Source organism: Oryza glaberrima, chromosome 2, assembly GCF_000147395.1.
Source record: "Oryza glaberrima chromosome 2, OglaRS2, whole genome shotgun sequence".
Lineage (NCBI taxonomy): Eukaryota > Viridiplantae > Streptophyta > Magnoliopsida > Poales > Poaceae > Oryza > Oryza glaberrima.
Window position 1 is genome coordinate 32,717,494 of NC_068327.1, and position 12,943 is coordinate 32,730,436.

Genomic DNA, 12,943 nt, shown 5'->3' on the forward strand with positions numbered 1-12,943 from the left:
GTCGGCGGCGACTCGGCGTTTCGGCGAAAACGTGCGCCCAGTGGAACATGGGTGTGTTTTCACGCTAAAATTGAAAGTTTGATTGGAATTGGAACGATGCGACGAAAAAGTTGGAAGTTTATGTATGTAGGAAAGTTTTGATGTGATGTAAAAGTTGAAAGTTTGATGAAAAATTTTAGAACTAAACTCGGCCCATGTTTGAAATCATGGGTGTGTTGTTCACGCTAAAATTGGATGTTTGGTTAAAATTGGAACGATGTGACGAAAAAATTGAAAGTTTATGTGTGTATGTGATAGAAAAGTTGGAAGTTTGAAAAAAAAAGTTTGGAACTGAACTCGGCCAATTTCTTTCTCTAAAACCTTACTCCCTTCATCCCATAAAAAATTAACAGAACACATCCTAATACTATAAATCTAGATATACCTATATTTAAATTTATTGTATCAGAATATATCACATGCAGTTTCAGATTCGTTTTTTTCAGACGGAAAGAATAGGCCTTATTACTAGTTCGAAGGATTTCTCGATTCTTTTGAAACAAACACTATTTATGTACTTGATTCATAGAATTCAGAGGAAAGTTTTTCATAGAAATACTAAGCCAATCCTCCAAAACTCCTTCGAAATGCACTGATTCCATATGAATGAAAAATCTGCTTCATTCTCTTTTATTCAGCTCGTTGGAGGAAAAATTCATGTGTTCCAGTCTTTTATATTACGCGTACGTTCTTATATTATTTATGTATTTTTTTCTTTTCTGTGATTTGGAAATCATGTGAACCGAAGAGGCCCTTAAAATCTAATACCATTACGTAGTACCAGGTGACACTCATTTAGTATTAGGTTGCTATATTATGAGATTGGAGAAGTATTGTGTGTACTCGGAACATGTTTGAAACCATTTCTTTTTTCTAAAACTAGTTATTTTGTTTGAATATTGCTGCTACAGATACGATTTACTTGTATAACTCATGTACAACTAAAAAAGATATGTGATCATAGACCAATCAAAATAAAGCATGTTCATTTGCAACCGTTGATTAGATTCATCCGTGGGTGAGTCAGATGGTTAGGTCGTTTGTACAGTGATTTCCTAATTTGAATCCAGTTGAACTATGCTCTTTTTTTTTTCAAACTTGTTGGAAATTCGTACTGTCGAGGGAAGACCCTCAATAGCGGAAGGTCGTGAGACCCTCCCCCTTTCGTGAGTTCGGCCGGGGGAAGAAGCTCGCCTCTAGAAATCACGAATCCATCCCTGGGGTTACTAGCTAGCTTGCACGCAATTAAATTATACAGGTTCGGGCCGCTGAGAAGCGTAATACCCTACTACTGTGTTTGGGATTATGGTTGAGTATTACAAGGGTTCCTCAACTCTGGACAGCACTCTCACTCTTCTTTTCCTAGAGTTCAGGCCTCCAAAGTCCCCCCTCTTCTCGGTGGGCAAGGTCCTCCTTTTATATCTCAAGGGATACCACATGCACCGCCTCTACCTATTCTTCTTTCGGGTGGGGACCCACCCTATCTTGACCGGAACTCGACCCGTGCCTTCGCCTGGAAGCTAAGCCACAGCTTGTCCTTGAGTGGGGCCTAGCGCCGTCCCTCGCCTGACACGGGGGACAGCCCTGTCATTCCCTCATTAATGGGTGAAGACTTGTGGTGGCCGCCGTCCGAATGACCCTCTGATGGGACGTGTCATACCTACCTCCACTCCGCTGGAAGCAGACGCGACGTGGGAGCACGGTTGTCGGTCCAGTCAGATGTGATCAGCGTCAGGCCGGTTACAGACCGTCATTCTTGATTATGGCGTGTCAGTTTAGCACGCCGCACGTTTGCCTCACTGCATTAAATGAGACAAGGGGCAGTTGTGGTGTTGCGCGTATTAAAGGAGGCTCAGCCTGGGCCCCCTCCTCGCTCGCTGCCCCCGCCAAATGGCGGCTGGGCGAGGACCTCGGGGCAAAGCGGTGCAAGGGCCCGAGGGGCATGACGTGGCACCCCGAGGCCCCGACCCCCCCCTTCCCCGTCCGCTCCAGCAGTTCGCGGACTGCGGGGGCAGGACCAGGCTGTAGGGACACACGACAGGATAGGAAGGTAGATTCTCCACACTTCGCATACCCCCGGGCCCATATCTCCGACACGTACTGTGGTACTTCTAAAAGATAAAGGTTAATATTCATCGGGTTATTGAAATATGTTATTTGTTCGATGCTTAAGATTCTATATCTCCTTAATAAACTTTCTTCGACTACATTTGTTAGACCAAGTTATTTATTATTATATATATTTTAAATTGTTTAATTATATCTATAATTAAGTAGATAAGATGAGGCAAAAATTAAACATGGCTAGAAACTCTTGGATTTACATTATGCAGGTACTATCAAGATTTTTTAGTTTGTGTTGATTTTTTTTCCATTGGAGTTAGGCATCCTATACTTCTCCTGTAACCGGGAGTTCGTTTGAAATTTAAAATGTTTTTACTTCTCACATCTTAAATGTCACTGTCGTCATTGGATGTTAGTATATGGTGCACGGTCAAGGTCAATGGTTTGCCCGTATGCCCGTATTTTGAATCGACGCACGAGGACACGCACATGGTTACTGTCTTTTATAGCTGGTAAACGAGGAGGACACTGGTATTTCATTGGACTCCTTTCAGTTAGAAAAATTAACATCGTTTAAACATTTCCAAAGGCAATAAGACATGATTTTAGCAATTCAATTCTTTTGCATGAATAAAGAACAGTTACATAAATGTAATATTCCCCCATTTCATGTTATAAGTCGTTCGATTTTGTACGTAGTCAAACTAAGTTTGCAGAAAAGTATAGAAACATTTACAATACAAAACAAACATATTATTAAAATATACTCAATGTTAAATTAAATGAAACTAATTTGATGTTATAAATATTTGCTAATTTTTCTATCAATTTGGTTAAACCTAAATAATTTTGATCAGGAAAAAAGGTAAATGACTTATAATATAAAATGGAGGGAGTGGCATATAAACTTTTATAACAAGACAATTGGCTATGTAGTTTTATATCGAACCTAGTTATATTCTACACCATAAACTACGATCAAAGTTAGCTAACGATAGCTACACATATTTAAAACAACGTTCTTCTGTAACAATAGGGAGTAAAATAAACTCAAGTCATTTTTAGTCTCCTGTCACAAGTTCTATGACCGATGGACTTGAAAAACCATAATCCCCTTCAACGCTCTGTCAAGTTCTACAGCATCCATCACTTCTGACGGTAGTGAAGTACTCCCTCCATTTTAAAATGTTTGACACCGTTAACTTTTTAAGTACGTGTTTGACCATTCGTTTTATTCAAAAAATTTAAGTAATTATTTATTCTTTTTATATCATTTGATTTATTGTTAAATATACTTTCATGTACGCATATAGTTTTACATATTTCACAATTTTTTAATAAGACGAACAGTCAAACATGTGCTAAAAAGTCAGCGGTGTCAAACATTTTAAAACGAAGGGAGTATAACCTACAATCTAAACATAAAGACTGCATTCTAAAGTTTTAATGGATGAAACATAGTTGAAATTGAGTTTGTAATTGTCATAGTTATGGATACCATATACCTAATAGTAGTTGACTAAATCTCGGCAAGACCCACCACATACCATGTCCTATATGGAAACAACCTACGGATATAGGAGGGAGTTCCGGATAAGGAAAAACAGCCAGAGTTCTACATGGAAACGACAAGGACTACTCGGATTATATCCATATTGGTTTCCCTAGTTCTACTTGAACAAGGGGACACCTATGGGTATAAATACAATCCCCCCTAAGAGGACAGGGACACACACAGACTCACCATGAGACGATCAACATGATCACCACAATCGGGACGACCACCTCATCGACAACCACCATGAAAGGACCATGGAAGACACCCATGACAATCAACACACGCCCACCAGAAGCCACAACATACAAGCCTACATACGCCAAGACACGCTGCCGGATATCGACTTCAGGGATAGGCATGGCTATTCCCCTACGGTGTCTCCGGATACCGTCAGGAGATACGAAAGCGCTATCTCTGATCTCGCCGGGCACGGATTCGAGGAGGAAGGCTACCCTGTTGTCGACTACGAGTCAGACCTTCAGACCGACATGTCGACAACAGTTAGATATGCTACCCACATATTGTACTGGTGTGATTATTGTGAATAAGAGCAATACCGGCTTCGGCCAACAGGATGTAGGGTTATTACCTGACAACTCAGGGGCCCGAACCTGTATAAAAATCCCTGTCTCCATATCTTTTACCTCAGTCTCGCGTATATCCTAGCATTGACGATCCCCATACTATGCAAATACCAGAATGACGACATCAAACATCGACAGTGGCGCGCCAGGTAGGGGGATTTTGGTGCTCTAGGATTTCGACGAGATAGGTTCAAAAGATGAATTCTCCAACAAAAAGCTACTCGACGACTTTGCTGTGGGGAGATCCAACCCGACCGGAGTACGTCTCCTGACGAGATTGGAATCATCGTCATCAACTAATCGATCCGACGAGATCCACCAAGCTTCAAGAAATCGTTGCCGTGAAAAATCAACCCAAGATCTATACGGCATCAAATTGGTGTGAGGCGTCGGTTGGTCGAGTCCAAGCCGAGCATGGGAGCGTCGACGTGACTGCACAAGATCAGGAGCTCATCTTACCGATGTGTCATAAGCACAAGAACCATGCATGACATCATCACACAGGACCATGCATGGATCGGATTGGTGAACTCCATACAGAACACATATATGTGTTCATCTCGGGTACCACGTGCGATACCTGTTCGGCACATACAAGTAAAAAAAAAGGTAATTAGTGAGATTAATTTTTTAAATTGATCTACTAATTTCATAGATACATCCGGCATGTATCTACAAAGGTACACAATATTTTATATGCAATTTATCATAACTATTCAGATCATACAGCATTGTCAGATCTACAATTTATTATGTTTACCTAGAGCATATCTTTTATACAATATCTATTGCGCGGATGTTTCCGACGTTAAACCAACTACGGTCTAACGCTGGGGGCTCGCTCTGTTTTCTTCTGTATAAATCATGCTTGTTTACGGTTTACATAATACCTGATATTTACATCTGCTTATTATATCCTGATAATACTAGAAGATCCATGCAGTTTTTCGAATACATATTCGATATTCTCTGCTATATATCTTGCCTTCTAGAAAATATTTTTCAGGAACAACTGAGCACTCGAGTAGGTTATGGTCGAGTACACTCCATTATCGAGAAAATTCTCGACAAATGCGGAGTTATCGCACCCAACCTGCCAACGAAGACCGATGACCTATCTCATAGCACCGGCCATGGCTGGACTATTCGAGAAAAGGTTGTTAACGGATAATTCCTCACGAACGTCGTCGGCTTGATCACCCGACATGATTGCGAACGGACATCCGGATATGCTATAAGTTGGGTACGTGAGTCATGCTGGCCACATGAGATACACTTGCAATAAACCAACTCTAGCACTTCAATCGGTGTTCGAGAGATAATTCCGCTCGCTCACTGGTTCTCGCACCAGTACGCAGCAATCTCTCGCACCGCACCTTCCATCGGTGTTCGAGAGATAATTCTGCTCGCTCACTGGTTCTCGCACCAGTACGCAGCAATCTCTCGCACCGCAACTTCCATCGGTGTTCGAGAGATAATTCTGCTTGCTCACTGGTTCTCGTACCAGTACGCAGCAATCTCTCGCACCGCAACTTCCATTGGTGTTCGAGAGATAATTCTCACTGGTTCTCGTACCAGTACGTAGCAATCTCTCGCACCACACCTTCCATCGGTGTTCGAGAGATAATTCTGCTCGCTCATTGGTTCTCGCACCAGTACGTAGCAATCTCTCGCACCGCAACTTCCATTGGTGTTCGAGAGATAATTCCGCTCGCTCACTGGTTCTCGCACCAGTACATAGCAATCTCTCGCACCTTAACTTTAGATGGTCGAGGTACGACTACGGCAGCGTAGCGGTCCTCGCACCGTGACTTCAGATGGTTGAGGAACAGCTACGACTGGTTTTCGACCGGCAGCGTAGCGGTCCTCGTACCACGACTCCAAATGATCGAGGGACACATACTCATCGGTTCTCAACCAGTTGATCGTAGTGATCTCTCATACATTTGCTTCAAGTGGTCGAGTTACGGCTACTACCTGGTCCTCGACCAGCGATGTAGCGTTTCTTCGACTACTTCCACTTTCAGTGGTCGAGTTACGGCTACTGCCTGGTCCTCGACCAGCGATGTAGCGTTTCTCCTACTACTTCCACTTCAAGTGGTCGAGTTACGACTACTGCCTGGTCCTCGACTAGCGATGTAGCGTTTCTCCCACTACTTCCACTTCAAGTGGTCGAGTTACGACTACTCCCTGGTCCTCGACCAGCGGTGTAGCGATTTCTCCTACTACCTCTACTTCAACAAAGTTGGTAGCAGGTACACAATATCGCCAAGTGTTTTACCCAGAGATCCCTTACCACGACGACACCTAGCGTTGGAACCTATCCTACTGTCCCTTTACGCCGTCTTGACAAGGCCTCTGAGGAACCTAAGGCATCTTCGGCTGGGGACGCCCAGAGCCGATAAGGCCTTGTCGGATCTTTTAGAGACGAAAGACCATGTAAGATCTGGTTGTGTAAGAGTTCTCGCCGTGCATATTAACCAAGAGTTCTCGCCGTGCATATTAACCAAGCCGTGTAATCGGAAATTGACTTTTCCAACTTCATGGCTGGGGATTAGGATCAGTGCTTATTCAACCAAGGCAGGTCAAGGGTCCAAGAGCCTTATCCTCCGAGAACGATTCTCCGACGACAAGGCTGGGGACTAGGGAGAGTGTATGACTCTACAAACTGACTGATCGAAGTCGGTAAGAGAGAAGACGCTCATACACAAAACATTGGTCGGTAAATTTAATTCATTTTCAATTTACCATACATATTATAACATGGCACCCTTTGAGCGTTCGCTCGGGGGCTATTTCTATCTAATATTCTTTTCTGAGTATTGATTTCAGGAAAATTCTATTTGACATTATCTAAGACTCCACGTCTCTATGGTTCTACACCAAAATCGACTAAGGCGAGTACGACCAATGTTGACAAGGCTCCGTCGCAGACTCTACGCCTTCTCGATCGCTCGAGAACGGTTGCTGGATCTCGACAAGGAATATGGAATGAAGAGATGGTGTACCCGCCGAGATAGAATTTCTTGACTTCAATCCAAATTCTCGATTACAGCAAGATGGGAGACTTAGTCGTACGCTCTGTACTTTCTCGGTCGACATCAAATATTGGCTTAGACAAACCCTTTCGGTGCCCGCACGAGGCTGACAAAGAAAGTCTAACGTTATCTCTGAACTCACCGAAAACGGTCACGTGAGCTCGATAACAGTTTCTTTGAAGTCTGCGGTTGGGAATATGAACTCGTTCATTTGCATCGAAGTCGGGGGCTACTGTCATGGTTATAGATACCACATACCTAATAGTAGTTGACTAAATCTCGGCAGGACCCACCACATACCATGTCCTATACGGAAACAACCTACGGATATAGGAGGGAGTTCCGGATAAGGAAAGACAGCCAGAGTTCTACATGGAAACGACAAGGACTACTCGGATTGTATCCATATTAGTTTCCCTAGTTCTACTTGAACAAGGGGACACCTATGGGTATAAATACAAGCCCCCTAGGAGGACAGGGACACACACAGACTCACCATGAGACGATCAACACGATCACCACGATCGGGACGACCACCTCATCGACAACCACCATGAAAGGACCATGGAAGACACCCATGACAATCAACACACACCCACCAGAAGCCACAACATACAAGCCTACATACGCCAAGACACGCCGCCGGATATCGACTTCAGGGATAGGCATGGTTATTCCCCTACGGTGTCTCCAGATACCGTCAGGAGATACGAAAGCGCTATCTCTGATCTCGCCGGACACGGATTCGAGGAGGAAGGCTACCCTGTTGTCGACTACGAGTCAGACCTTCAGACCGACATGTCGACAACAGTTAGATAGGCCACCCACATATTGTACTGGTGTGATTATGGTGAATAAGAGCAATATCGGCTTCGGCCAACAGGATGTAGGGTTATTACCTGACAACTCAGGGGCCTGAACCTGTATAAAAATCCCTGTCTCTATCTCTTTTACCTCAGTCTCGCGTATATCCTAGCATTGACGATCTCCATACTATGCAAATACCAGAATGACGACATCAAACGTCGACAGTAATAATTATTCGAGGACATACACGAATGCATTAATATTAGAAAGTTGATAAGTAAATCTAAAAGAGTTTGAAAAATATCGGTGAAGAAAGTTTTCATAAACATGGCGCTGTTTACGACTTAGGAAAAGTCCCCACGATAATCTCATAACGATAATAATAAAATAAGTCACAAGTGTGGTCACACTGTTAGGGAGGAAACAAGTCTGAAACTATCCTGTAGATGGTCCAGCTGCCCTTCACCAATCATTGTATGCGTTAGTTCGTGCGTCATAGGATTGTTGTAACCTGATTTGCGCGTGATCTGAAGTTCCTTAGACAAGTTTTATAATAGAGACAGTGGTCCCATCTAATTCTAATTTTGTTCAAATCATTTAAATATTAATTTAGAGGTAATACATACTTTGAATAGATTGCATCTACTTACACTACACCAAATACACTTCTCTCTTTCTCTCATATTTCTTGATTTTTGTGTAGAGGTTGTCCCTTACATGAGGGGTGGCTGCTCCTCTCTCTTATTTCTTTTCTCTCCTCCACATCATTATACGAGTCTACATGGTATCTTGCAATTAGTAATAAAATATTTATAGTACTTGCCCTTAGTACCACTACTCACAAATAATTCATCCGTTTCATAAAAATCTAATATAATAATAGATATGACTCATTATATTGTTATCAATTTAGATATATATCCGTTTAGATTTATTGTGTTAGAATATATCACATTTAAGTTCTATGTTCGTTTTATATGGGAAGAATGAAATACGGACTATATAGTTGCATCTATCAATTGGATGGCTGCAGAGTTGCGGTGTCGTTGATTTCAAGGCGGCAACAAACTCTGATGGGAGCGATGAGCCAATGACACCGGCCATATGCAGGTCCGGCATCGCAGTCGCGAGGGGGAGAACATGAATTTTTTTTATTTTTAATTTTTTTCAATTAATATTTACAGAAATAATCTATCGGCGCAAAAAAATTATAAAAATAGACCCTGCCGCCCTAGTGGATCGCGACAAGCTAACATGGCAGACGACGGCTCGACGGCGCCATCTGCCGCAGTCTGCGAAAATTGCATTCAGCCCCTTGCCCGCCCTTCGCAGCCCTAAAGAGCATTTGGCTGGTACATTTTGCATCTGGGCGAGGACGGCAAGGGGCCCAGATGCAAAAAGTACCAGCCAAAAAGTATCCGGCCCGGGCTGGTTTTTTTTGTATGGAGGCCCCGGCGGCAAGGGTTTTCGTGCAAAAAAAAAAAAAAAACCCTCCCTCTCCTGTCTGCCGTCACCGCCCGTCCCTCCCCTGTTTGTCACGTCATCTTGCCGCTCTAGTGGAGGGCGGCAGGGTTTATTTTTGTAATTTTTTTGCGCCGATGGATTATTTCTGTAAATATTAAAAGAAAAAATTCAAAAATGAAAAAAATTCGGGAGAACATCGCATCGCACTCGCTCGCCACACGCACACGCAGCGTGCGATCGCGCTGGGCTTTGGCTTTGGCTGCGCGTGCGACGGCGACGCGGTGTGTGGGTGCTGGGCCGGGGCGGTCACGGCACGGAAGTAGTAGTGGCACAAAGCCCATTGGCAACTCGTGCTCGGCCCATCACAAAACCGACCCAACCAACTTCTCCGATTGCAGTTATTCCAACGGTATATGCCGTGACCGTGATTAGTTAAGTTATTATTATTAGAGATAAGTTCACTAACCAATCATGTCAATGAGGATTAGTCAAGACTGATCTGGATTGGAACGGCAACCTAGTCAACGAAAGACTGCTGCTGCTGCTATACCCGGCTGCTAAACAGGCCAATTTGGTAAATAGTTTAGTGGGTGGAAATTGTCATCGCGTCACTTTCAGCCCCTCCGGTTTTCCCAATTACCCCCCCCGCCCTGCACGGCATGAAAGAAAGCAACTGATTAGTAGTACACCTCAATTTCAAAATAAGTTTGAACTTAGAGCAGTCTGAATTTGAAGTTGAGGTAAGAAAAGAAGGTTTGAATTTGGACCCCAACGAGGAGACGGTAAAAACACGGCAAAGGCAAGAAGGCAAAACCAAGGAAAAGAAGAAGCGAAAAGTAGTAGCCAAGCAGCAGCCAAGCCAACAACCGCACGGCTCGAGATCCGCCGCCGCCGCCGCTGCCGCCATGGCCACCGCGTCCTCGCACCACCGCGCGCGCCTCCGGTCCCGCGCCGCGCCGCTCCTCGCCGTCGTCGTGCTCGCGGTCCTCGCGCTGACCGCCATCCTCCGCGCCAGCCGCCACGACTTCGTCCCGGGCGCGGCGCGCGCCGCCGCCGCCGCCGCCGCCGGAGTCGGCGGCGGCGGCAACAACCACACCATCGCGCAGCGCAAGATCCTGCTCGACCCGGACTTCACCCCGCGGCTCCCGCGCCAGAGCGCGCTCTCCCTCTCCCTCTCCCAGCGGAACGCGCTCCCGCCCCGCAACGCCGACCGCTTCCCCCGCCTCCCCGACGGCCACCTCAACATCGTCCTCTACGTCCACAACCGCCCCCGCTACCTCCGCCTCGTCGTCGACAGCCTCTCCCGCGCCCACGGCATCGGGGAGGCGCTGCTCATCGTCAGCCACGACGGCTACTTCCCGGAGATGGACAAGATCGTGCAGGCCATCACCTTCTGCCAGGTCAAGCAGATCTTCGCGCCCTACTCGCCGCACCTCTTCCCGGAGGCCTTCCCCGGCGTCTCCTCCGGTGACTGCCAGGGCAAGGACAAGGCGGCCGAGAAGCACTGCCAGGGCGACCCGGACCAGTACGGCAACCATCGCTCCCCGAGAATCGTCTCGCTCAAGCACCACTGGTGGTGGATGATGAACACCGTGTGGGATGGGCTGGATGAGACCAGGGACTTCGATGGCCACATCCTCTTCATCGAGGAGGATCATTACATCTTCCCCAATGCGTACCGCAATGCGCAGCTGCTTGTCGACTTGAAGCCTAGCAAGTGTCCCCAGTGCTATGCTATAAACTTGGCGCCATCGGATGTCAAGGCGAAAGGGGAAGGTTGGGAGAGCTTGGTTGCCGAGAAGATGGGTAACATTGGCTATGCCTTCAACAGGACAGTTTGGAGGAAGATTCATGCCAAAGCTAAGCAGTTCTGCACATTCGACGAGTACAATTGGGATATAACGATGTGGGCAACCGTGTATCCGTCGTTCGGATCTCCTGTTTACAGCCTGAGGGGACCTAGGAGGAGCGCTGCACATTTCGGCAAGTGTGGCCTGCACCAAGGCCAAGGCTTGAGCAATGTCTGTGTGGATAATGGCGACGCGACAGTACAATTAGATGCCATCGATAAGGTCCCTAACATCAAAGCTAACTGGCCAGTACATATCATCAAGAGGCAGGAGGGGTATCAGGCTGGCTTCAAAGGATGGGGTGGCTGGGGTGATAAGCGTGATCAGGAGCTCTGTCTCAGTTTTGCATACATGCACCATTTTAAAGACCCATCATCTCCTTGATGCAGGGTATAGGCACACGGATTTTGGCATAGCTGCCGCCTTGTTGTATTATTGTTCGGTATCATTCATTCTTACACACGGTTCGATATAAATAGCAGTCTTCCCTTTCCCAATTTTGTAGAATAGCTCTTTCTTCCCAGTTGAAAGACATTGCTGTTAGAGTTGGATCAATATCCCAAACTGTATGACTTAAGTAGTTAAGCTCACAGATGTGGATAAAGTTTACTCTTTTAAGCACATGAGTTAGCATTTATTTGCTACTTGAGATCTTGCCATGTTTCCTTCTGTCTACATCATTAATGTTCAAGTGTTCTTACTCTCATATTCATTGTACTACTATGAATAGAAATTACTATCATATCTGTGTCATTTATTATGACAAAAACTGACGTGTTATATTTGTGTGAAGTGCTAATTTGTGTACATGTTTATTTTTAGGCGTGCTTACTGGTCGTTGACCAGTTCATCTTACCATTTGAAGTGTACTGATTTATATTTCCATTATACAGTTTGAGAAAAATCTCAGCACTCCTGGATTCTATTAACCATTCATATAATCCTTGTTGGTAATATGATCGTTGTCAATTTACCTTTTATTGATTGGTAATTCATTTACTTTCCATAGTCTTTTTTAGGTAGTGAAGCTTAGATATATACAATGATGACCACCAGGCAACAAAATTGGTTTTTTTTTTCTGAATAAGAGAAATTGGGGGGTTTCTTTTGTTGCAGTTTGCTGCGAGTGGATAACCGTATTAATTAGTTATTGTTAGCATTTACTAATATCAACTTATGATGAAGCTTAAACTTTAAGGTTTTTAGCATACTTTATGTGCTGTTATTAATTGCTGTGAGTAGATAGAAATAGTAAAGTAAACAAGAAGATAGCCTACTAATCAGGAAATAGCTCATTCCTGCAGTAAATGATCACATATAAACAGAAGAAAAGAAAAAGTTATTTAAGCTCTCTTGACTAGCCTGACCAGTGTTTCTTAATTGGGTTAGACCAGCCCAATTGTCTTTGCATAGGATGGGAACATGTTTTCACAAAAATAAGCTGCTTAATAGTTATAAAAGTGATAGGCTGATGCAATTTGGGCTGGCTGGGCTAAGCCTCTTTTGGGCTTGCTCCACAGAGCCTGATCATTCCCAGGT

The 12,943-nt window shown here is 44.6% G+C and overlaps 1 protein-coding gene across 1 annotated transcript; it reads left to right on the forward strand.

Annotated features, from left to right (window-relative positions):
* Positions 1 to 10,315: 10,315 nt before the first annotated feature.
* Positions 10,316 to 12,020, forward strand: LOC127763285 (alpha-1,6-mannosyl-glycoprotein 2-beta-N-acetylglucosaminyltransferase). The gene has a single exon (XM_052287936.1). The coding sequence runs from the start codon at positions 10,460 to 10,462 to the stop codon at positions 11,786 to 11,788; it is 1,329 nt and encodes a 442-aa protein (XP_052143896.1). The 5' UTR covers positions 10,316 to 10,459; the 3' UTR covers positions 11,789 to 12,020.
* Positions 12,021 to 12,943: the final 923 nt, after the last annotated feature.

What these genes read in the sequence shown, in the direction of transcription:
- LOC127763285 (XM_052287936.1), top strand. Translation starts at nt 10,460, where the DNA reads ATGGCCACCGCGTCCTCGCACCACCGCGCGCGCCTCCGGTCCCGCGCC.